Below are 22910 nucleotides of genomic sequence, written 5' to 3'. Positions count from 1 at the left end.
TGTATAATGCATGGAGTGGGTTAGGTGCCTAAGAATGGGATCAACAAAAGCCAGCAAGCTGAGCAGGGACTGAGCTGTCTGAAGTAGCTATTAGGAAATACCTGGGTGAGATGTGGCCTAAGCTTGGACTCTGAAACGGACTTGGGGGCCTACCTCCATCTGGGATTCACATCTCCTGGAGTTATGTGCCTGAAACCTTTCTTGCTAGGGAGGGAAAAAAAGACAGAGGTGGTACCCCCTTCTTCCCTTTAGCACAATGGTTAGAGCATTCACCAAGATGTGGGAGACTCATTCAAATTCCCCTCGCCTCCTGTTTGATGTGGACAGGGATTTAAACCTGCATCTTTGAACAGTGCCCTAACCACTAGGCTGTGGATAGCCTTGGAAGGCTTAGATTTTTGTTTGTTGTAAATGTCAATTTCACCGTACACCCACAAGCTCATTAAATATTTCTATCAGTAGTAACTGAAGTTTACAGATAAGCAAAATAAGAAAAATGCTGTGCGAGAACTTTGGTTTGATTTAATTATATTTATTCTGTATATTTGGACATGTGATGTTGACAGTTTATTTTAATGGTTATAAAGCTGTAACTTTTTTAATCTTAATGTCTGCTGTCATTAAATAATTGTCTCACCCTTATAATTTCCCACAACAGTGAGAATGTAAATTGATAAACATAAAAAATGCATAAGCCCCATGATTTTGCCCAATTGAAAATTTCAATGATACAAATAGAAAAAATCAATATTAGTTGAAATTATTAAAAAAAAATAAAATCTGCCAATGGAATCTACCCATGGCATATTCTGATGTAGGGAGATCTTTCTCTCTCCTAGTGAAACCATTTCATTTTGTATATATGTTCACTGGTCCAGAGACAGAGTGAGGCTGACTCAATATCTAGCTGAGTTGTCAGGATCCTCACCTGGCCTGTGGGAATCCACCTTCAATTCTCTGTTCCAATGAGTATTTAAGTGTTTTACACGAAGTGGAATGGCTTCAGCAGGAGAGATTGAGGGACCCACCCCAACATATCTCATAGCCCGATCATTAGTGCATTCTCACATCCCTGCTCCAGATTGGGCAAAGAGGGTATTTGAAACCAGGACTTCTGTATTCTGGATGAGCTCTCTCGGTGCTGGACTAAAGTTTATAAGGGGGCTACCGTTTCCTTGTCCTCCAGTGCTGTCACTTTGTTTAGGTTTAGGGCGTGATCTGTAAGGTAACTTCTGAGAACACCTTCTTCATTGGGCCCTGCAGGTGAAATAGGCAGGAGAATGCCTAGTTGGAGGATCCTGTCGGGGCTTAGGCGTGAGCGAGGCACATGGGCATCAGGACTGAAGTGGCTTTGCGCATGGCCAGTGGCAGATTTTTAGATGCCTAAAGGAAACATCAACCAAGAGTGCATCTGACGAAGTGAATATTCACCCACGAAAGCTTATGCTCCAATACATTTGTTAATCTATAAGGTGCCACAGGACTCTTTGTTGCTTTTTACAGATCCAGATTAAAACGGCTACCCCTCTGATAAAGGAAACATGGGTGCCTGGGGACTTCAGGCCTCTACCGGGGTTAGGTGGCAGTTGAGTGGGGGTTTTTAGGATCTGAATATTGGACTTAGTTGCTAAATGGCAGTTGGGGCTAGATTCACAGTGCGATTTAAGCATCCAAGTTTCTAGCCTTTGGATTGCAAAATCATCATTCTGAACATGATGTAGACCAATGTAATATATCTTTAATGAGGTTGCAGACAGCTCCATTACTTTTGGTGTTCAAGGCTTTGGCAAGGCGCTGTTCAGTGAAACTAAAAAGACTCTACTTGCCTTTACTACTGCTGTTCAGAGTTCTGTGGTTAGTATGATAGGATTATCTTCCAGAGTGAAGATGCAGCCTGTAGGACTGTATTTGAACTAGATTTTTAAAAAACAGAATGTTCTGGATCTCCTAAGCCTTTCCCAGGGACACTCAGTCCCCTCTGGAAATGTTTTCTGTTCCTGTCTTTCCCCTCCCCATGACTTAGAACTGTCTGCCTCACTTCCATTTTATAGTCTGACCATTCTTACGTTTTAGTTTGTAAAGCAGAGTAATGACTTTGAGATGTTTGAATTTGAAGATTTTGTCTGTCACGCTCTTACTCTGGTAAGCTCATGTGCCCCTTGTCCACTCTTACTTGAAGGGTGGCTGAAGAACCAGAAAATTCCTCAACCATAACTCACTTTACATTACAATGTAACTCTTCCCCACATAACATTATATCCATGCACTGCTAAGTACTTGCCAGAATAAGAGTCAGCATCCAAATTATGGTGATTCTGAAGAGTCCATTTCTGACCTAGATACACAAGACATGCTGGATCCTTGTGTTGAAAACCATTCTAGCAGTGTAAGGTGCTGCTCCTCAGGCTGCCTTCCCATGCGCTGCTATGGAGCGTGCCATGCCAAAGGACCCTTAGCCAAGAATGGATGTTATGATGCTTGCTAATGTGACATTGGGGGGAAGGGATAGCTCAGTGGTTTGAGTATTGGCCTACTAAACCCAGGGTTGAGAGTTCAATTTGGGGAACTGGGGCAAAAAATCTGTCTGGGAATTGGTCCTGCTTTGAGCAGGGGATTTGACTAGATGACCTTCTGAGGTCCCTTCCAACCCTAATATTCTGTGATTATATAATCAAAACATGCAAGCCGGATCTGCTTGGTTTAGCCATGTTCTGAGTGAAGTGCTGGGTACAGTTCAACCATTAGTATAGAATGTATCACATTGTTATCCACACAATTACAGAAACTGTGCTAAACTGATAGAGCATGATGTCTTATGTGTCTTGTAATGGTTTTGAAAAGTTTGACTCAGTCTACACTGAAAGGCAAACCATTTCCAACACCAGTTGAGTGGGTTAAAGGGAACATGTTGATATTTGTGAGATTTTGGAATTGTCTGTGGGAAGTGCCCATCATTAAACTCTCACATCTCTAAGTACTATGTTAAATGGTTAACTGATAAGCTTGATGCTTATTGGTTCTTGTTAATGGTTAAACTCTGTCCTTTGTGCCCGGGGTCCCTCTGGGCTGCCAGGGTCCGTCCAGGTTGCTGGCCCCACACCCAAGGTGTTGGTTGCCACCATGCTGCTGCCTGGCATCCCGTTGTACCCAAGGTCTGTCCTGACTGCTGGGACCCTAGGTGCGCTGGGATGCTGGGTAGCAGAGCCCTGGGCGAGGGGCCAGCAGCTGGGGTGCCAAGATGCTGGGTAGCAGCAGAGACCCAGACACAGAGCTGGCAGTCGGGATCCCTGGGCATGGGGACAGCAGCGGAGCCCTGCGTAAACCATGGGGGTGCTGCAGCACCTCCTGTGTGCCTAGTTCCCTGGGTGAACATTTAACCCTGTAATCAATAGAATTTTCTTTGGTTACATGGTTACTGTTTTAAAATGTTATTTACATGCGTAGTACTTAGACTGTTTTAATTATTAAAACAAACTCCCAACTTAACCTGTTGATAAAAACTAGATAGACTTCCTTAGGTCAGACTTAAAGCAAAATGTGAGTAGATCTTGATTCTGGGAATAGCCATCTTCCTTTTCCACTATTAAACTAACTCAGCCCTGGCTCGTGCTTATAGTCATTAATCACACCCCTTCCCATCTAACCATTGCTTCACTTGGTGACCGAAGGTATCAATGTCTGATGCATTAGAAGTGTGCCGGTTCTCTTTAAGCTTCTTTGTACCTGAATACTCCGAAAGACACTGTGGGCTGTATCAGTTTTCCAGTGGAATAGGTAAAGCATGTAGAATTTTATTCTTTTTAATCTTAGGTTTATTGCGAAGAGTAACTGTGTACTCCCCACCCCTCTTCCTTGCACTTCCAGTGTAAGAAAATAACAAGTAACCCCTTGAGGGAGAAACCTAGAGAGAGAGGAGAGCAGATCCTTCGAGGAGAGAGAGCTAGGACAATAGTTCTCAAACTTTTGTACCGGTGACCCCTTTCACATAGCAAGCCTCTGAGTGCGACACCCCCCCCCCCCCAAATTAAAAACACTTTTTAATATGTTCAACACCATTATAAATGCTGGATGCAAAGCGGGGTTTGGGGTGGAGGCTGACAGCTCATCACCCACTCATGTAATCTCACAACCCCCTGAGGGGTCCCGATACCCAGTTTGAGAACCCCTGAGCTAGGAAGACTCCTCACTGAAACAGCCATGAGTGCCTCTTGCCTATTAGACTATGTATTGGGTACTTTTAGGAGCGGATCAGTACAGCCATGCTTAATTTCAATCTAACCTGATGGACCTTTACCTTTTGATACACTGTCAGTTGCTAGTCTGCTTTTAAGCAATGAAATATTAGGCTTATTAGATAAACTAAGAATTCTGTTGCTCTAAACTGTTAATTTTATTTTTAGTTCATCCTCATATTCCAACCCATTTGTTTCATCCTCCTTTTCTTGTCTGAGTTGCATCTTGTCTGAAACCTAGATTATGAATTCTCTGGGGCAGGGACTCTTTATTACTTGCTTTCTGGTGCTTGACACAGTGAAGTCCTAAATACTTGGAAAAAATAAGTGTTCGTGTCCTTTGGGGAAAATTCCGTTTTGATGTAAGGACATGAACTCCATGCTTTTCAGTGATGATGCAGGTGCTCATACCAGTGATGAATTGACCCTTTGTTTCCTGTCCTTGGGGACATTGTCTGCTAACTGAAAGAGCTGATCAGCTTGACTTCTTTATGATGTGACTCTCTCAGGACTTGGAAAACCAAAAAGAAAAAAGGCTTGGATAAATCTTAATTCTTAGGTTTTGATTTTATAAAAAATAAAACTGCAAGCTACAAAAATCACAGAAAAATATTTAGAGTATCTGACCTCTTGTGTAACTGTAATGTTTAACTATTAATTTAGGGACATTCCTTTGAGCTGAGTTCGTTTAAAAATTAACAGTCAGAGCCATTTCGTAGCTGAAAACTTACGAAATCAGTTTAATGTTTAATATTTACAGCTGTTTGGTAATGTTTTTAGGGAGACACAGTATAGTTTTTGGTGATTACTGGCCCCCAAGACTTGTATAGGTAAGGATAAAAGATGGGATTCTGGAATGTGTAAACTAATGAATTCTAAGGGTATGTCTGCACTACAAACGCTGCACTGCCACAGCTGTAGGGCTGCAGCTGTACCGCTATAGCATAGACACTGCAGCGACAGAAGGGTTTTTTCTGTTGCTGAAGTAAATCTGCACATCTACAAGTGTTGGCAGCTAGGTCAGCAGAAGAATCTTCCATAGATGTGTCAATGTCTACATTAGGCTTAGGTTGGCTTAACTACATCCCGCAGGGTGTGAAATTTCTCGCAGCCCTGAGTGATTTAGCTAGGTCGTTCAAAGTTTTAGGTGTAGACCAGGACATGTTTGAAGAGTCTTATGTAGCCTGTGTTAAAGCGCTTGCCTGCGCACGAGTTGCCACAGTTTGACAAATCACTTTATTTAAACCAGGGCAGCTTTTCTTTGTGGACTCATATATCACTTTAAAACTTTGAGTTCAACTTGTAGCTGTAAATTTACAGATTCAAGCTAAATTCTTGTAAGTCAGGTTCAAACTGCTAAGAAGGGTAACATGAGTTGCAACATTTAAACTAAATCAATATAAAATTACACCTCTAATTACACGAATACAAATTTGTGTGCAGCACAGGTCTAACACATTCAAAGCTGGTTGAGTAAAAGCACATTTTTGGACTCCAGATAAACTTAATATCCTATTACTATGACTACTTCTCTTTGGTACAGTACTGATCATGTTTTCGAGAACAAATACCTCTTCTAATCAGTTATTTCAAATATCCCGAGCCACACAGGTTAGATCAAGTAAAAAAGGAGAAACTCGGCCAAAATATTTTGATTTTAAAGCTGCAAATTGTTGTTCTAAAAATTCTAGAAATAGGCAACATCCTTGGTGTTAAGATATCCAAGACCATATGCTACTTTATTTAGGTCAGTGGTTCCCAAACTTTAACAACCTGTGAACCCCTTTCACTAAAATGTCAAGTCTCATGAACACACTCTTTAAAATGAATATTTTCAGGGATTTTCTCCTTTACCTGATGTCATAAACAGATAGTTAAGGGTTAATAGAACAGAAGTACTTCATGTCTCTTTTGCCTGTAAAGGGTTAACAAGATCTGTGAGCCTGGCTGTCACCTGACCAGAGGACCAATCAGGGACAGGATACTTTCAAACCTTGAAGGAGGGAAGTTTTTGTGTGTGCTGTTAGTTTTTGGTGGTTGTTCACTCTGGGGGCTCAGAGGGACCAGACGTGCAACCAGGTTTCTCTCCAATCTCTTTGATACAGTCTCATGTCCAGAATAGTGAGTACTATGTAGATAAGGTGAGTTAGGCTTATGTTTGTTTTCTTTATTTGCAAATGTGTATTTGACTGGAAGGAGTTCAAATTTGTATTTTGCTGAAAGAGTTTTAATTTGTACTTGTATACTTAGGCTGGGAGGGTATTCCCAGTGTCTATAGCTAAAAGACCCTGTACCTATTCCATTTTAAATTTACAAAGGTAATTTTTACTGTTTTTTCTTTCTTTAATTAAAAGTTTTTCTTGGTTAAGATTCTGATTGTTTTTTTTATTCTGGTGAGACCCAGGGAACTGGGTCTGGATCCACCAGGGAATTGGTGGGGAAAAAGGAGTGAAGGGGGAGAGAGAAGGAGGGGGGAAGGTGGATTTTCCTCTCTGTTTTAAGATTCAAGGAGTTTGAATCACAGTGATCTTCCAGGGTAACCCAGGGAGGGGAAGCCTGGAAGAGGCAACGGTGAGGGAAAGAGTTTACTTTCCTTGTGTTAAGCTCCAGAGGGACTGGGTCTTGGGGGTCCCTGGGCAAGGTTTTGGGGGGACCAGAGTGTACCAGGCACTGGAATTCCTGGTTGGTGGCAGCACTACAAGTACTACGCTGGTAATTGAGCTTAGAGGAATTCATGCTGGTACCCCATCTTTTGGACACTAAGGTTCAAAGTGTGAAATTATACCATGACACCTGAGTATAAATTATAAAAGCAGTGATCTTGGAAATATAAAATTTTGTTTTTGTGACAGTTTTATACACGATGTATTTATTATTTATCATTACAATATTTTTATTGCATTATGAAAATGGCAACACTCTTTCAAGATCTCACTTTCGTAGCTTGTATCACTGTGAATAAGCCTGTTATAAGACAAGGCTTCTATGTTTCATCAAGGAGTATCAGATGTGAAACAGTATGAAAGTATTTAAGAAGCCAACTCAGAGTTCCTCCTACACAAGCATTCAGGTCTTGAGCAGTCCAGGCAAACATCGCACTTTACAACAAAGCTTAAACTTGTTCTTCATAATATTTTTAAAAACAATACTAGTTGTCTATTTAATTTTAAAAACAGCAAAAAGTATCAGGTTGCGTGTGTGTGGTGGTGGAGGTGGGGGAAGGTTGTGCGGTACTGCTGCCCTTACTTCTGAGCTGCTGGGAAGCTGGAGAGAGGTGACTGGTGGCCAGGAGTCCAGCTCTGAAGGCAGAGCCACTGCCAGCAGCAGTGCAGAAGTGGTGTGACATGGTATAGTATTGCTGTGCTTGCTTCTGCGCTGCTGCCTGCCTCAGTCAGCATTCGCCACTCTTCGGCCACCCAGCTCTGAAAGCAGCAGTGCAGAAGTGGTGTGGGATGGGATGGTATTGCTGTGCTTGCTTCTGCGCTGCTGCCTGCCTCAGTCAGCATCTGCCACTCTTCGGCCACTCAGCTCTGAAGGCAGCAGTGCAGAAGTAAGGGTGACATGTTATGGTATTGCCACCCTTACTTCTGCACTGCTGCTGGCAGGGCGCTGCTGGCAGGGCACTGCCTTCAGAGCTGGGCATCTGGCCAACAGCTGTCACTCTGGCCACGCAGCTCTGAAGGCAGCGCAGAAGTAAGAGTGGTAATACTGTGACCCCTTACAATAATCTTGCCCCCCCTTACCCCTGCAACTCCCTTTTGGTTCAGGACCCCCAATTTGAGAAATACTGGTCTCCTCCTGTGAAATCTGTATAGTATAGGATAGAAGCACACAAAAGATCAGATTTCAGAGGGGGAGAGGAGAGGGGAGACCAGATTTCATGGTCCATGATGCGTTTTTCATAGCCCTAAACATGCATCACTTCAGAAGAGAAGTACACGAGCCATATTTAATTTTCATGTAGCTTCATTGTTCATACATACAGTTGAATATCGGAAAGGGAGGAGGGTTTCTTATTAAGTTGGGAAGTCCTTGGGGGACTTGGTGGCTGGCACCTGTTAGGGCAGTAATAACACACATAATCTGATAGCTGTTCAATGTCCTCTGAAATTAGTTTTATGAAATCAGTTTGTATCTTGTTCTCAGTAGAAAAAGCATCTGTGCACTAAAACCACCACCCTGGTTTCCATTTCTTAACAAAGAGGGCACAGATTAAACGGGAAAGAGGGCTGAACTATCTGTGTGACAATAAAACTTGTTTCTCTAGTCAGAGTTGAGGCATACAGATTGGACAGTGTGGGTAAGGATATGTTTTTCTCCGCTGGTTCTCCAGTTGTCAATCTGACACTTTCACAGTCTGGAAAGTTAAAAGGGGTTGCTAACCCTTTTAATTTTCCTCTTGGAGTATGGAACCTAGTATCCTTATGTGTAGAGCCCTGCAAACCTGCAGCTATCCACTTTATTTCCACGGATATCTGCATTCCATGGACCATGTTTGCGGATTGTGGATGGATGCAGATCCAAATTTTATGTCTAGAGCTCTGCATATCTGCACATAACTACTTTATATCTGTGGATAAGATGCGGGTGCACATTTTTATCTGTGCAGGGCTCTACTTCTGTGGTTGGCACTACTAGTGGATGCCTTTGTAATTGGAGCTGAAGGCCTTGAGTTCTGTTCTCCAAGCTGTGTCTTCTGTTTAGCTGTTAACTGTGGCAGCTCTAAGTTTATTGCTTGTTCTGTGCTGTACACTGTTGGGATTCCTGTCTGAACTTCAAGCTCCAAAGTTGTTCAACAGTTTTCAAAAGTAGTAAATTCATCTAGAGAAGGATCTGGTCTAGTGGTATGAGCAGGGGACTGGAAACTAGGACTCTTGAGTTCCAATCCCAGATTTGTCTCTGACTCTTGGTAGCCTTGGGCAAATCACTTAGCCTTTTTGTATTCGTTTCCTCGTTAGTCAAATAATGCGACTACAAACACGTTGAAAATAGCACTATATAATGCTATGTGTTGTCATTATTATACATCATTGAGGGTTTCATGCCATTATTTTCAATTGACATGTAGTAAATTGAGGTGTCTCTTACTTTGTTTTTAATTCTATTTGAATCGGTGGCTCCAAAGGACTTTAAGCAAGTTGGGATTCCCCAGAGACTTTCATTAGAAGTGGATCTAGTCTCAGTGGAAGACTCAAGCATGTAGACTTGTACAGACTCATCTCAGTGATGTACATCTCAAATCAGATGATTATCTACAAGTCAAACAAAAGAGAAACTAATTCTCATAAATTATTTATAAAGCTTTCATTCCTGGGCAAAGATTTTGAGTCATGTTTTAAGCTGCTGAGTTTTTTCAATGGACTGGTTTTAAGCCTCTGAATATGGAGGTTTGGAATTGATCTGTGGATTAACTTTTAAGTATAGTTTGTGTGGCAGCAGTGCATAAAATGCAAAAGATAAAATTAAAATGAAATCTGGTGTTTTGGGTTTTTGGCTAATAAAGACAAAAGCAAATGTAGAAACCATTTCAGTTTAACTGCTATGCTTTCATGTGTGCATGGAATAGATCTCAAAAATGAACAACCTTCCCTCATAAACCAGTTGAAAAAAGTGTTTTGTATTTTCCACTTTAAACCAAAATGGCTAAATGACTTTTTGGAATTTAGAGAGACTAGAATTCGCTGCAAACTTACCACATGCAGGCTGTAAGGGATTTTTCATTTTGAGGAAAAGCAGCTTACTAGAGATAACTTAATAAACTTCAGAATTTAAACATTGTTTCCACTTCAGAGAGGTCATAATTTTGTTTTTGTTGTTTTGGGTGGGGTTATGGCTTTTTAAAGTGTGTTGCAGATATTCTTGAACTACAAAAACAACTCTCAAGCTTGTGTTTAAACTTTAAATAACTTTTGATAGCATGCTATAGCTGCAGAAATTAAGCTGAACTGCTTCTTAAGACGTTTTATGAAACACAATTAAATATTTTAACTTTAAAATTCAAGACATGCTCACAGTCACACTATAAATCTCAAAATTATACCACTTCAGGTACAGTTATCCACTGTGTGAACAGATTCTGGGCCAAATTAATAGATTCCAAGGCTAGGAGGGACCATTGTGATCATCTAGTCTGAGTTCCTGTATAGCACAGGCCATAGAACTTCCCCAAAATAATTCCTAGAGCAGATCTGTTAGAAAAATCTGCCATTTGCTATGTCTCTGAACTCTCCTTAGCTTCAGTAGAGTTTTACGTGTGTAAATGAGGACAAAATGTGTCCTTGTGTATGCTGGCCAAGATGGTCTCACTTTCAAGACTCCGTTACCTGTCAAATTATTACGGCAGTAACGCTCTCCACAGAACACATTTAATAAACTTTAGAATTGTCCACTGTCTTGTGGTTTTCACTGCATCTTTTGTTCAGTTGTTGTAAGGTTTTATAGCTTACGTAGTAGGAATGCAGTAGATCAGTGTCTCCATCTATAAGTTTTAGATAGTGACAATTGCAGTATTTGGTTGCAGTCTCTATTTTGAGCTCCTTTATCCAGTCAAAGTGATGTGCCGTTTAAGGTTTTACTAGGTAGTGTTTGTTATAATGTATAGCCTAGGCTGTAAATTGCAGATAAGTTGAATTATCAGACTAATTTAAATTCCATGTATTCAATATGACTTGGAAAAAAATTGAGTTGAGATTCCTGCTTTCAGAATTCAGACGCAAAGGTAAACTGATACTTGCAGTGAAATTAAAAGTCAAGATTTTCCTAAAGTGAATGTATTGCTTGAGAGAGGTGCTGGCTTGTTGGACTTGGAGAAGAAGTCCTCCATCCAAAAAACTTTGAACAGAGCACTTTCTGATGCTACCTACCCCTCTAATAAATATACCTCGTTCCAAACAATGCTGTGAACTTCAGGGCTGAGTGAATAATTTAGTCTCTATTCACACATCTCAGCAGATAAGTCAAAGGTGCCAGTTATAGTAGTTTTTGTGATACACATGTCCACTGGGAACTGGACTGAGACCACCTTATTCTTCATATAGACTGGCTTTTGATCACTATGCAGTGATCAACTCCGTTGCCAATTCTTGTAATTTTATAGCAGTTCACATATTTAGTGTTTTCCTAAAGCCTCAGCTCCTGGAATTACGTGAGAATCTCATATTTTGTTAAAAAAAATTAATCTAGTCCGGGGGTGGCCAACCTGAGCCTGAGAAGGAGCCAGAATTTATCAATGAATATTGACAAAAAGCCACAGTAATATGTCAGGAGCCCGCGATCCGCTACCCCCCCTCCAACCCGCAGTGCCTCCCACCCACTGGCAGCCCTGCCATTCAGCTCCTCCCCCTCTCTCCCCATGCCTCCTGCCCACTGCAGTCAGCTGTTTTGCCATGTGCAGGAGGCTCTGGTGAGGAGAGGGGAGGAGCGAGGGCATGGCAGGCTCGGGGGGAGGGGGAGACACCATGGGGGGAGGGATGGAGTGGTGGCAGGACCTGGGGCAGAGCAGGCAGTTGAGCAGTGAGCGCATTGGAAAGTTAGCATCTGTAGCTCCAGCCTCAGTCAGTGCCTATGCAGAGATCCGCATATTAACCTCTGAAGAGCCGCTTGTGGCTCTGGAGCCACAGGTTGGCCATCCCTGATCTAATCCTAATGCTTGCAGAAGAAATTTTAAAAATATGATCCCTAGAGGCTCAAATTTAGATTGTAGGGGTTCATGATTTTTTTTTGGTGGGGAGGGGGGAGTCTGATTTATGATTTATAACACTTTGGATTGGCAATACTGCAACCAGCGTATGCTGCATTCAGGCCACCAAAAGGCTCCATATCCCATTTATCAGTCCCTTGAGCCTTCTAGTCCTCCAGTAAACGATTATCTGAGATTTCTTCTGTTTAGCCAGGACTCTTGGAAAGCAGGATTTGAAACATCAGTAATAAAAAATAAAAGTGGGGAGTTACATCCGGATCCCTACTCTCTGATTTTCTGTTTGTAATTTTAAAATAAAATTTAAATGGTAACAAATTGAATACCTTTACTTGCATAAAAGATTTTATTCTTGCTTCATCCCTGCTTGTATACTGATGAATCATTGTATCTGGGTCACTTCAGGAAAGCTTGTCTTAAAGGTAAGGTAATTGGAAAAATGACGTTTGTAAGTTTCAGAATAACAGAAATCAGTTGTGACTTTTGAGTCCAGTTCTGTGCTGTGCCTCTTAGAGGTGTGCACAGAGATTCTGGGTTGGCTGGAGGCTGGTGCAGCCCATCATGTAAATTAGAGCTGTTATAAATGACAGCTTCCTAACTGCTGTCTCTGAGCTGTGTCAGAGCCCAGAATTTTTAAGTGTCGGTAGATGTCCCTTCCCTTCTCCGGCATGCACAATTATACTGCTTTCACTGGGGCTTGTGAGGGTAGTGGTTGTTGCTGGGTGTCCTGTTCACCACCAGAGTGGCATGTAAGGGTCAGAGCTGAGGCGAGAATCTTTGTTTTTTTTGCCCTTTTCATTCTGCATAGCTAGTTCTAGAATGTACACATTATGGGCCAGATACCTTTCTGTGGGTGCAGGGAGTTGTAAATTGCATGGAGACACTGTTACACAGTTGCACATTGAGAGCATCCAGGGTAAGATTCTCATTCCTGACCTGTCCTGCCCGCTTGGTGGACTGCAGCAGTGGCTGCTGGTTTCAGTGCTGTTCCCCTCCATCTGACACCACAGTTTGTAGTACATTACATCCCCTATGACTATCTTGGCAATGGTGCAGATCCTAAATGAAGACACTTACTATTTGAGGGTGGCTTCTGAATATAATGTTACAGTAGGTAATTATGGATTCCACTGTTTATAAGGAAAGAAGATCGAGCACATTATTGATATGAATAAATGTTTCTTTACATTTTCCATTTTCTTACAGTTCTGTCCATACAATGATTTCCTTCATTCTCCAAAATTAAGATCTTCTCAAGGAATGCCAGTCAGTGGTGATTTATTTTTTAGCAGAAAAAAAGCTTCAAGGAATTTATTTCAGAATAGTCTAGATCTTAACCCTGAGCATTCTGCTGTTTGTCCTGGTAAGTATCGTTGTGGATAATTATGTTTAAATACGCAGTAGATCTGTTAGTGATCAGGTGGATTTAGAATAACTTGATAAGACATCTGTGCTCATTTACAGCATTCTGAGAATGTTTAATTATTTGGTGATTTTTTGTGTTTTTTAAACAGGAAAGCACCAGTATTGAGTAAATAAAAAACAGGGTTATTTCCTCAGCTGCAGTAAATGGCATAGCTATATTGAAATCATTGGTACAATGCTGATTTACACCAACTCAGAACTACAGTCACAGATTCTTAATCCTGGTCTACACAGAAATTTGCACTGTTTTAACTAAATTTGTTTAACATCACACTTTTTGTTGAATCAGTTTAGCGCGTGTGTGTGCACATGCCCTTAGTTTTAAAGTATGTAATTTAATTTGCCATTTAAGAAATGATTAATAGGAAATAGTTCAGTCTTTTAACAACTAAAATGAATGACATAATTTCAGGGTGACCTTCAGTCAAGACCTTTCTCCTGATTTGAAAATGTAGAAAAAATGCTGTATCACAATTTCTGTGTAGATCAGCAAGGAAATAGTTTTGACTAGCATTCTCGCATTGTGTAAAATATAGTTCAGATTTCAGATTGAACGGTAAATTAAAGAGCAATGGAACAATTTGAGACAACTTCTGTATGGGAACAATTTGAGAAAATAGTGATTCGTTGCCATGGAAACTGTTCTAGCAAAGACCCTATTGAATAGTAACCTTAATAAATGGAGCACTAAAAAATAAATTGGGCAACATGCAGCAATGGCTACATTTATATAATGTAGCCTTTTCAGAAATATTTTTTGGTCAGCAGTGAAATGGTTTTCTACGCCGTATGTTCACATTTTCCCTTTTCTGTTTTTTTTTTTAATAATTGGTCGGGGATAGACATAAAACTAGAAAGTGCCTGAATAGTTGTTGGTGGTGAAAAGTGACTTTTGAGAACAGTTTTGAAGAATGAGATATTTTTCCCTTTTAAAATAATTGGGAACCTTTTTAAAGATCAATTCTATAGAAGATTGGGCATTCAGTGCAGTGCCTAACCTATGATAGCTATCTTTTGTATTAGAATAGTGAAAAGGCACTTGAAGACACTGGGCAAGACCAATCTTGATTTATTCCCTTTTCTTGGCAGTGCACTGTGTATATTCAACTCCCTTTGGGGAGCAGTGACAGAATTCCAAGTGTACTTACTGTTATGTTAAGAGTGTCATTTTAAAGAAACTTATTTTTCTGCTTTTAAGGCATTTTTCTCCCTTTTATTTTTCCATATTCCAAGAAGAAATTATTTGTTTGGCTTTTGTTTCACCTACTACAAATCCCATTGTTGGTATGTGCCTTGGTAGAACCACAAGCTTCTTTGCATGAGTGCCAGCCATTATTCTAGCTTATGTGCATGAAGGACATTATAAGGTTGCTTAGAAACCCATGAGTGCAGCACTGAAAACTTTCAAACTTTTCATTTAGGTTTTATTATCCAAATTAAAAGTGTTTTTAATCACTAATTAATTATATTAATTTTATAACTATTCAAAGAAGGTTTTAGTTGTGGTCTTGTTAGTCTTTTAATAAGCTGCATATGGAGGTACTTGCTGAAATTTAATTTATTTTTCCTTTTGTAAGGTGGTGTGGGCTCTCATCAGCCACATATTTCAGGGAAATGTGGACAACTTGGATACTCACAAATATGTGGAAAGAGTGGTAGTGTGGGTTCTGATTTACAACTTTTAGGATTAAATAACCATCGGCAAGATAAAGGTACATGGACTATAAACATACTCCACATTTCAGAGACATTTGAGAGTTTTATTGTGTTGTCCTGTATCAGGCCTCTTAGTACATATTTTATTTTTATTTGGATCAAATATGATCTGGCAATTTTCTCTGTTTAGTAAAAACATAGATGAGATGAAAAAACAAATAGCTTGTAGTCAAAGCATAACCAAACAGAAACATGGAAGTAGAATTTTTGAGACCATGTAGCTTGTACTAAATACATGAAATTAGATGATATGAACAATTCATCTATTAGCTTGCATCTTTCGCTCAGGTCAAAGCTCTGACCTTCACTTGTAGTAGTTTGGGTAAATGTATTATTTCACTGCAAATTATTGCTGTAATTGTATACCCAACCAGAATTAAATGTCTGTCTTCTTAATGGTATTCTATTGAATCTAGCATTTTGACTGTTTTAGACTGATATTTTAAAGATGATGATTGTCATGGACTTGAGTGTGATTATCAGCTGTGGGTTTGTCTACATGGAGAGTAATTCTGGAATAGCTGTTCCTGATTACCTCCAAGTGGGAATGGTCTTATTCCAGAGTAAGTGTGTTTATTCTGAATTGATTTAATCCATTTTGGATAAACCAATTCGAAATAAGGCACTCTTCTTTTGGAATAAGAGCATCCTGCTTTATTCTGGGTTAACTCTAATGTGTGGACAAGTTCTTGACAAAATAATGCTTGATTCCTCCTAAAATTTAGTTTTTTTTCAGAGTATTTTAAAACCTAATTGAAGGACAAGTTGAATAGAAAGAGAAGTAAAATTGAAATGCTGTTGGTTGTTACAGAGGTTAATTAGTATAAATAATATTTTTTCATTCCTTCTAATATCAGTTTGTGCCAGCCTAAATTTTACCAAGACTCAACGAACTTTTTGCAGTCCAGCAGAGCGTACTTTGTCCTTTCCAAGTTCTAACACAAGCCAAGGGGCCTTCATTCTTCCATCTTATCCACTCTCATCACCTAGAAACAGTCCAAAGTACACCTCCCCTCCTGCTGAATCTCCAAAGAAGTCTCAAGATCATGCTGTTAGCTTTTCAAATTCCTGGCCACTTAAGAGCTTTGAAGGGTTGCCCAAGCCAAGTCCTCAGAAGAAGCTTCTCAGTCAAAAGTCAGGAGACAATGCAGGTAAAAATATTGCAGAAAAATAAAAGTTTACGGTCACACTTTGAAAGTAGCCTTCAAAAAAGTGTATGCAAAACCTGCATCTGTGCGAATGCATTGGGAAATGTGCACTTATCTCGCTTGTGCACGTAAAGTGGGTTTTGTATATGCACTGTTATAGGCACATGGTCACATGCCAGCTTTTGAAAATTTGGCTCTTTTGTTTGTTTATACGTTAAAAAACAAAACACTTTGCAGTTAGATTAATCTAAATGTTTCTGCTTTTATACTCAAGATAAGTGCACACATGTAATGTGCTAGGCAAGAATTCTCTGCTGGAGATAGCATTTGTAAAGAAAAACAATCTAAAAAACTTAAATGCTATAAAATACCCGAATGAATGAATGTAAAAGAAAATGATACTCACTGCATTTTGCCTTTTTTTCCCTTTTAATCTTTATTTGGAAACTTCTGTATTCTATGACCAGTTCTCGCAATTTCACACCCATTTAATATCTAATTAAGGCCAAATGTGCCTGTAATTGGAATTTTTGTGCTAATTCCATCCCAGTTTCAACATCAGTCATTGCCATTAACTCAGTGTAAGACCTCGTCTGTGCAAGGAACTTGCACTGGTTTAAACTGAAATTGTTTTTAAATGGATTTAGTTAAACCTTTGTCTGGACACTCTTCTTTTAGTTTAAGGGCAGCTGTCATAAACAGATAGCTAAGGGTTAATGTCTCTTACACTTGCAAAGAGGTAACCTGAAGCACCTGACCAGAGGACCAATCAGGAAATCAGACTTTTTCAGGTCTGGGTGGAGGGAAGTTTGTGTCTGAGTTCTTTGTCTTATGCCTGTCTCTCTCTCGGCTATGGGAGGATTTCTGTTTCCTGCTTTCTAATCTTCTGTTTCCAAGTTGTGAGTACAGAGATCATAATACAATAGGGGTTATTGTTTGTTTTTTTTCTTTTGTATTTACATGGTATAGTTGCTGGAATGTGTTAAATTGTGTTCTTTTGAATAAGGCTGTTTATTCATATTTCTTTTAAGCAATTGACCCTGTATTTGTCACCTTAATACAGAGACCATTTTATGTATTTTTCTTTCTTCTTATAAAGCTTTCTTTTTAAGACCAGTTGGAGTTTTTCTTTAGTGGGGAACTCCAGGGAATTGAGTCTGTGCTCACCAGGGAATTGGTGGGAGGAGGAAGTCAGGGGGAAATCTGTGTGTGTTAGATTTACTAGCCTGACTTTGCATTCCCTCTGGGTGAGGGGGGAAGAGAGATTAGCTCTCGGTACTTCTGTTTTCCAAGGCTGGAAACGGGGAGGGTGGAATCCCTCTGTTTAGATTCACGGAGCTTGCTTCTGTGCATCTCTCCAGGAACACCTGGAGGGGGGAAAGGAAAAGGTTTATTTCTCTTTGTTGTGAGACTCAAGGGATTTGGGTCTTGGGGTCCCCAGGGAAGGTTTGGGGGGACCAGAGTGCCCCAAAACACTCTAATTTTTTGGGTGGTGGCAGCTTTACCAGGTCCAAGCTGGTAACTAAGCTTGGAGGTTTTCATGCTAACCCCCATATTTTGTACGCTAAGGTCCAAATCTGGGACTAGGTTATGATATGAGTGGCAGCATTTGTGGGAAAGAGAGAATCCAGAAGCCAGTAGGAATATTATATTTTTCTTTTCTCTGCTAGGGGCTTTTAAGCAGAGAGAAACAGTTTGGTTTTAAAAGGGAACCAAAGAGAATTTTTTTTTCTCTGCTCTCTCTTGCAGTTTCTGGCTTGCATATTAAGCAAGGAACCATTAAGCTGTGACAAAAGGGTCTTTTGTGACACAATAGCACTCCCATTAGGAGTTAAATACCAGCACTATACACATGCAAATAAAGTGGTTTTTCTGGTTTACTTTACATTGAAAAGATTAGCTGGAGGAAAAAAGGGAAAAAGGCACTGTTGCTAGGCAGACCCCAGGAGGCAACAGAGAACCTGCAGTTCAGACAACAAACACAGAGGGCACCCCAACACAAGAAAACAGGAACCATAACTTCCAAGGAAAAAAGGGAGGCAGAAGAACAATTCAAAAAAGCTGAACACAGGCAACAACTGGAAATAAAACAAAAAAAGATGGAACTAAGAAAAAGAGAGAGAGGCAGCCTACAAAAGAGAACAAGCAGCCAGAGAGGCGGCCTACAAATGATAGCAGCTTATTTCAGTTTCTTAGGGCACGTCTTCAGTGACAACATTAAAACGCAACTGCAGTCACGGCATAGCTGGGAGAGCTCTAAGAAGACCACCTCCACAAGAGGTGTAGCTACTAGCTTTGGGAGCACGGCTCGCAGCACTGGAAGCACTGTCTATACTGGCACATTACGGCGCTGAAACTAGCAGCACTCGGGGGGGGGGGGGTGTTTTTTCACTCCCCTGAGCAAGAAAGTTGCAACGCTGTAAAGTGCCAGTGTAGACAAGCCCTTATGCTGATTCTTAGGCTATATCTGCATTACACAGCTTTTAGCTACATGGCAAAACTTTTTTATTTTTCAGGTATTTTGTTTTTAACACCTCTGAAAGACAAAAGTTTTGCCTGCGACAAGCACCAGTGTGAGCAGCATGTTGTCGGCAGGCGCACTTTCCTGCCAACAATGCAAACGCCGCTCGTTGGGGGTGGAAGTCTCCTGTTGGCAGGAGAGCTGACAAACAGCAGCTGCGCTGCATGACTTTTAGTGGCACGGCTGTAACGACACAGTCATGTCACTAAAAGCGGTGCAGTGTAGACATAGCTTTAACGTATTTAAACTAAAACAAAATGGTCCTAGTTTAAACCAAATGAAGAGGGATCACACAGCTTTTTGCAGTGGTTTGACTAAAGCAAGTTAAAATAACACTTTTAAGTTCAACCAGTGCAGCTTTCTTTTGTAGAAAAGTCCTAAATTAGTTATTTGGCAGTTTTCCCACTAAAGTGACTGTCCTGATGAAGCACAAGTATTGATAGCCTATTGTTTGCATGCCTAGCCATTTGTTCTTTCACGAGAATAGTCGTCTTAGCAAAGCAGCTTTTAACAGCATTTATCGTGGAACCAGAAAACTTTTATTTATTCTAGATTCAGAAAGATAAATTTAGAGTACTATTTAATGTGTGCATTTTATTCCTCCCAAACATATGTAAAAGACCAATTTACATCTCCTGAGAGGAAGTATTCCAGACAAATGGGAAACACTTTTGTAAGCCGCTGCTAGTGTTGTTAGGTTACTGTAATGGTAGAGTGTAGGGCAAAGATGCCAGAAAGGTGGCAAGCAGTGAAAATTCCTGAGTAAGGAGCCAAAGATGTTCAATATAGTATTGCTTGACATTTTGTAAAACAAACTAAAATACAATATTGAAAAACATGTATGCATAACTAAAATGGTTTACTTTTGGCAGTTCTTTATGACCTTTCACATATCAGAAATAGGGCCCTACCAAATTCACGGTCCATTTTGGTCAGTTCCACTGCCATAGGATTTTTTTAATTGTCTGTTTTGCGATTTCAGCCATTTGAACCTGAAATTTCAGTGTTGTAATTGTAGGGCTCTTGACCCAAAAAGGAGTTGAAGGCAGGAGGTATTGCGGTACTGCTGCCCTTACTTCTGCACTGCTGCCTGCAGAACTGGGCACCTGGCCAACAGCCTCACTCTCTGGCCACTCAGTTCTGAAGACAGCTCAGAAGTAAGGGGTGACAATACTCTGATCCCCCTAAAATAAGTTTGTGACCCCCCCCCCGCAACTCCCTTTTGGATCAGGACCCCCTAATTGAGAGAAACTGGTCTCCTCCATGAAATTTGTATGGTATACACACAGGACATTATTACTTTTTACCATATGTATAGTTTTAATTCAGGAATTCACTCTCAAAACCCATTGTGAGTTACTGAATTTTGCAAACTTTCAAGTAATTGAAAACCTAGAATAAAAAAGTGAGGATTATGCATCACAAAATGTACTTCAATTAATTTTATCAACTGTAATTTAGTATTTGATACTTCATGGTATGCTGATATACTTGAGCATATTTTGTAAAAAAAAATGACATTTTAGTAATACGAGACTTTTTTTGTTTTCTAGAGAGGCAGTTAAATGTGGCCAATTTTATGTGAAGATTATAATGCATGGGAACAAATAAGTGTGATTTAGTAGAGTTTACTGTATCTCAGTAAATAAAATTAGGAAATCTCAAAGGAAAGGTCTAAACAAATTTATCCTCTTATTGGTGTCATTAGGTTTCTGCACATCATCTGTATCATGAGCTATTTGCATATTCTATGTGCAACAAAATTACATGTAGAATTTCCTAGTGAAAATGCTGTGCTGCTTCAACCAAAATTGTTCTTAAAATATTGAAATAATAACTAAACTTCATTTCACAAATGTGTATTTAGTAAGAATAAATCACCTTTTTTAAAAAAAATATTTTTGCTTTGTTTCATGAAAATTGAATGTGTTTTATCCTAATGACTGATGTGTTTCCACTGTTCTTCTGAAATGGTGACTTATGTCTGCATCTTACCCAGGGGAAAATTCACAGGAGAAGCATTCTCCAATTCAGCTTAAACCAGCCTTGGTGAGATCGCCAGCTTCACGGAGAGGATTGAATGGGACCAAACCTGTCCCTCCAATACCAAGGGGGGCAAGCCCGTTGCCTGATAAATCTGAATTAAACACAGCAGGACGGAAAAATGAAGTGTCTGATGATATTTGGAAGAGTGAAAAAGACAAGAAACTTGCAGTTGATCTTTCAGAATTAAATGTCCATGATAAGGAGTCAGACCAGGAAGAGGTTGGATTTGAATGTGATTTTACATACTTTAAAAAGATGCTAGAATATGTATTTTATAAACAAACAAAAAAAACACCACCCCTGCCCATACAGATACTAAAGCCAACCCCCTTTAAAATCTCAGGTGTAGAAGAAATGAATACAAAAAGGCTACATTAAGATAATGTTACGTGTCTGGCAGAAATTAACTAAAGCAATGCGGGGAATTATGAAGGGGGAGAGAGATCAGTGGTTTGGGCATTGGCCTGCTAAACCCAGGGTTGTGAGTTCAATCCTTGAGGGGACTGAGGGATCTGGGGAAAAATTGGTACTTGGTCCTGCTAGTGAAGGCAGGGGTCTGGACTCAATGACCTTTCAGGGTCCCTTCCGGTTCTGAGAGAGGTAGGTATATCTCCGGTAAAAGTCAGTATTGAGGGACACTCTCTGTGCCCTGGGCATATCCTCATTTTACTTTCCTATTTTGAGGTTCTCAAAGCAGCATGTTGACGTTCTCCATTATTGTATCATGGCATGAGTTACACATGTATACAGCCTCAACTCTTTGATTTAGTCCAAGTTGAAACCACAATGCTACCTTTAATGTAGGACTTAATTAATCCTTTATTTTATTTAATAGATTTATAGAAAATACCAAAAAGCCAAGCGCTTGATTACTGTGACTTCTGTTTAACTTCTAGAAATCTCTTGTTCAAACTCTGTTCACATGTAGTTTGTTGAAGTGCACTGTCACTGATGCAGCCCAGCACATCCTTGCTGCAGCCCTTGACACAGAGCTCCCTTCCACAGACCGCCATTGAGTCAGCTAACTCTTCTGTTTAACGTGAACCTATTTAAGAAAATTATTTTAAAAGAGAAGGATTGTGTGTGAGAGAAACCTTTCATCTCTAGATATGATGTTCATACAGCATTTGGATTTGCGTTGGTTGTCCTATTAAATTGTGCATGTCTGTTTCACTTTATAAGAATAATAATGATCTCTGACATAAAGCTAATAAATAACTTACTGATAATTGACTCCATATAGATTACCTTGCCGAAAGGGAGCATAGACACAGCACTATCATCATACAGTAAATAAGAATTACGTTTTTAGAAGCAGGCTAGTATTTGACAACTTGTTCCTGTGTTTAAATAAATTATACATGCAGCATGTAAACTCTGACATGGTTTTCATTTCTGTTTAGATGCGGAGTTCACTTAGGTCTCTCCGTAATAGTGCGGCTAAGAAGAGGGCAAAACTGAGTGGCAGCACTTCAGATCTTGAGAGCCCCGATTCTGCGCTTAAACTTGATCTGACTATGGACTTCCCTTCCCGCACTTCCTCTCCAAATGTGAGCTCTTACAGTGAAAGTGGAGTTTACAGTCAGGAATCTCTGACTTCGCCAATGTCCACAACCCCTCAGGGAAAGATAACGTGAGTGTAATTTATATGTTAAACCCCCATTGAGAATTCTGACATAATCGCTGTTGGGGTTAGTTAAATATTGAATGGTGGGAAACTTGCATTTTTTTAATATGACATTGGTTTGCTTAGTGCCTAGATTTTATCTGAAAGTTATTCCCACTTAACGTACATTGAACTGTGCTGCTGTGGTTTAATTCATTCCTGCTTTTTCTTTGACCCAGTGCCAAGCTCTAGCTATAGTAACACAAAGTAACTGTTAAAGCCCTGCAGTTGCTAGTAAATATTTTATAATGAAGCTGAACCACAGGCAAAACAAATGAGTAAAACAGAGAATGTCAGGAGGAGAAGGAAGATGTTTCTTATTGCAACCTGGAAAGTTAATCAGGAATGCGTTTTCTTAAAAACAGATTTTTGAGTGGGGATGTAACAAATAATATAAACTTTTTTCATTGTTGCTAAACCTGAATTATCAACTAATGCAGCATTTCCATAGTGGTAGTAG

The 22910-nt window shown here is 40.0% G+C and overlaps 1 protein-coding gene across 1 annotated transcript in view; it reads left to right on the top strand.

The window, feature by feature from the left end:
- TOGARAM1 (TOG array regulator of axonemal microtubules 1) overlaps positions 1-22910 on the top strand; it is a 69783-nt gene that overhangs the window by 4182 nt on the left and 42691 nt on the right. The window contains exons 2-6 of the mRNA XM_050956021.1: positions 13135-13291; positions 14931-15065; positions 15927-16220; positions 20738-21003; positions 22188-22417. Of these exons, the coding sequence (XP_050811978.1) occupies positions 13135-13291; positions 14931-15065; positions 15927-16220; positions 20738-21003; positions 22188-22417 (1082 nt within the window). The remainder of the gene's footprint in view (positions 1-13134; positions 13292-14930; positions 15066-15926; positions 16221-20737; positions 21004-22187; positions 22418-22910) is intronic.

This window comes from Gopherus flavomarginatus, chromosome 5, assembly GCF_025201925.1.
Source record: "Gopherus flavomarginatus isolate rGopFla2 chromosome 5, rGopFla2.mat.asm, whole genome shotgun sequence".
Taxonomy (NCBI): domain Eukaryota; kingdom Metazoa; phylum Chordata; order Testudines; family Testudinidae; genus Gopherus; species Gopherus flavomarginatus.
This window is presented reverse-complemented; position numbering and strand designations above follow the sequence as displayed.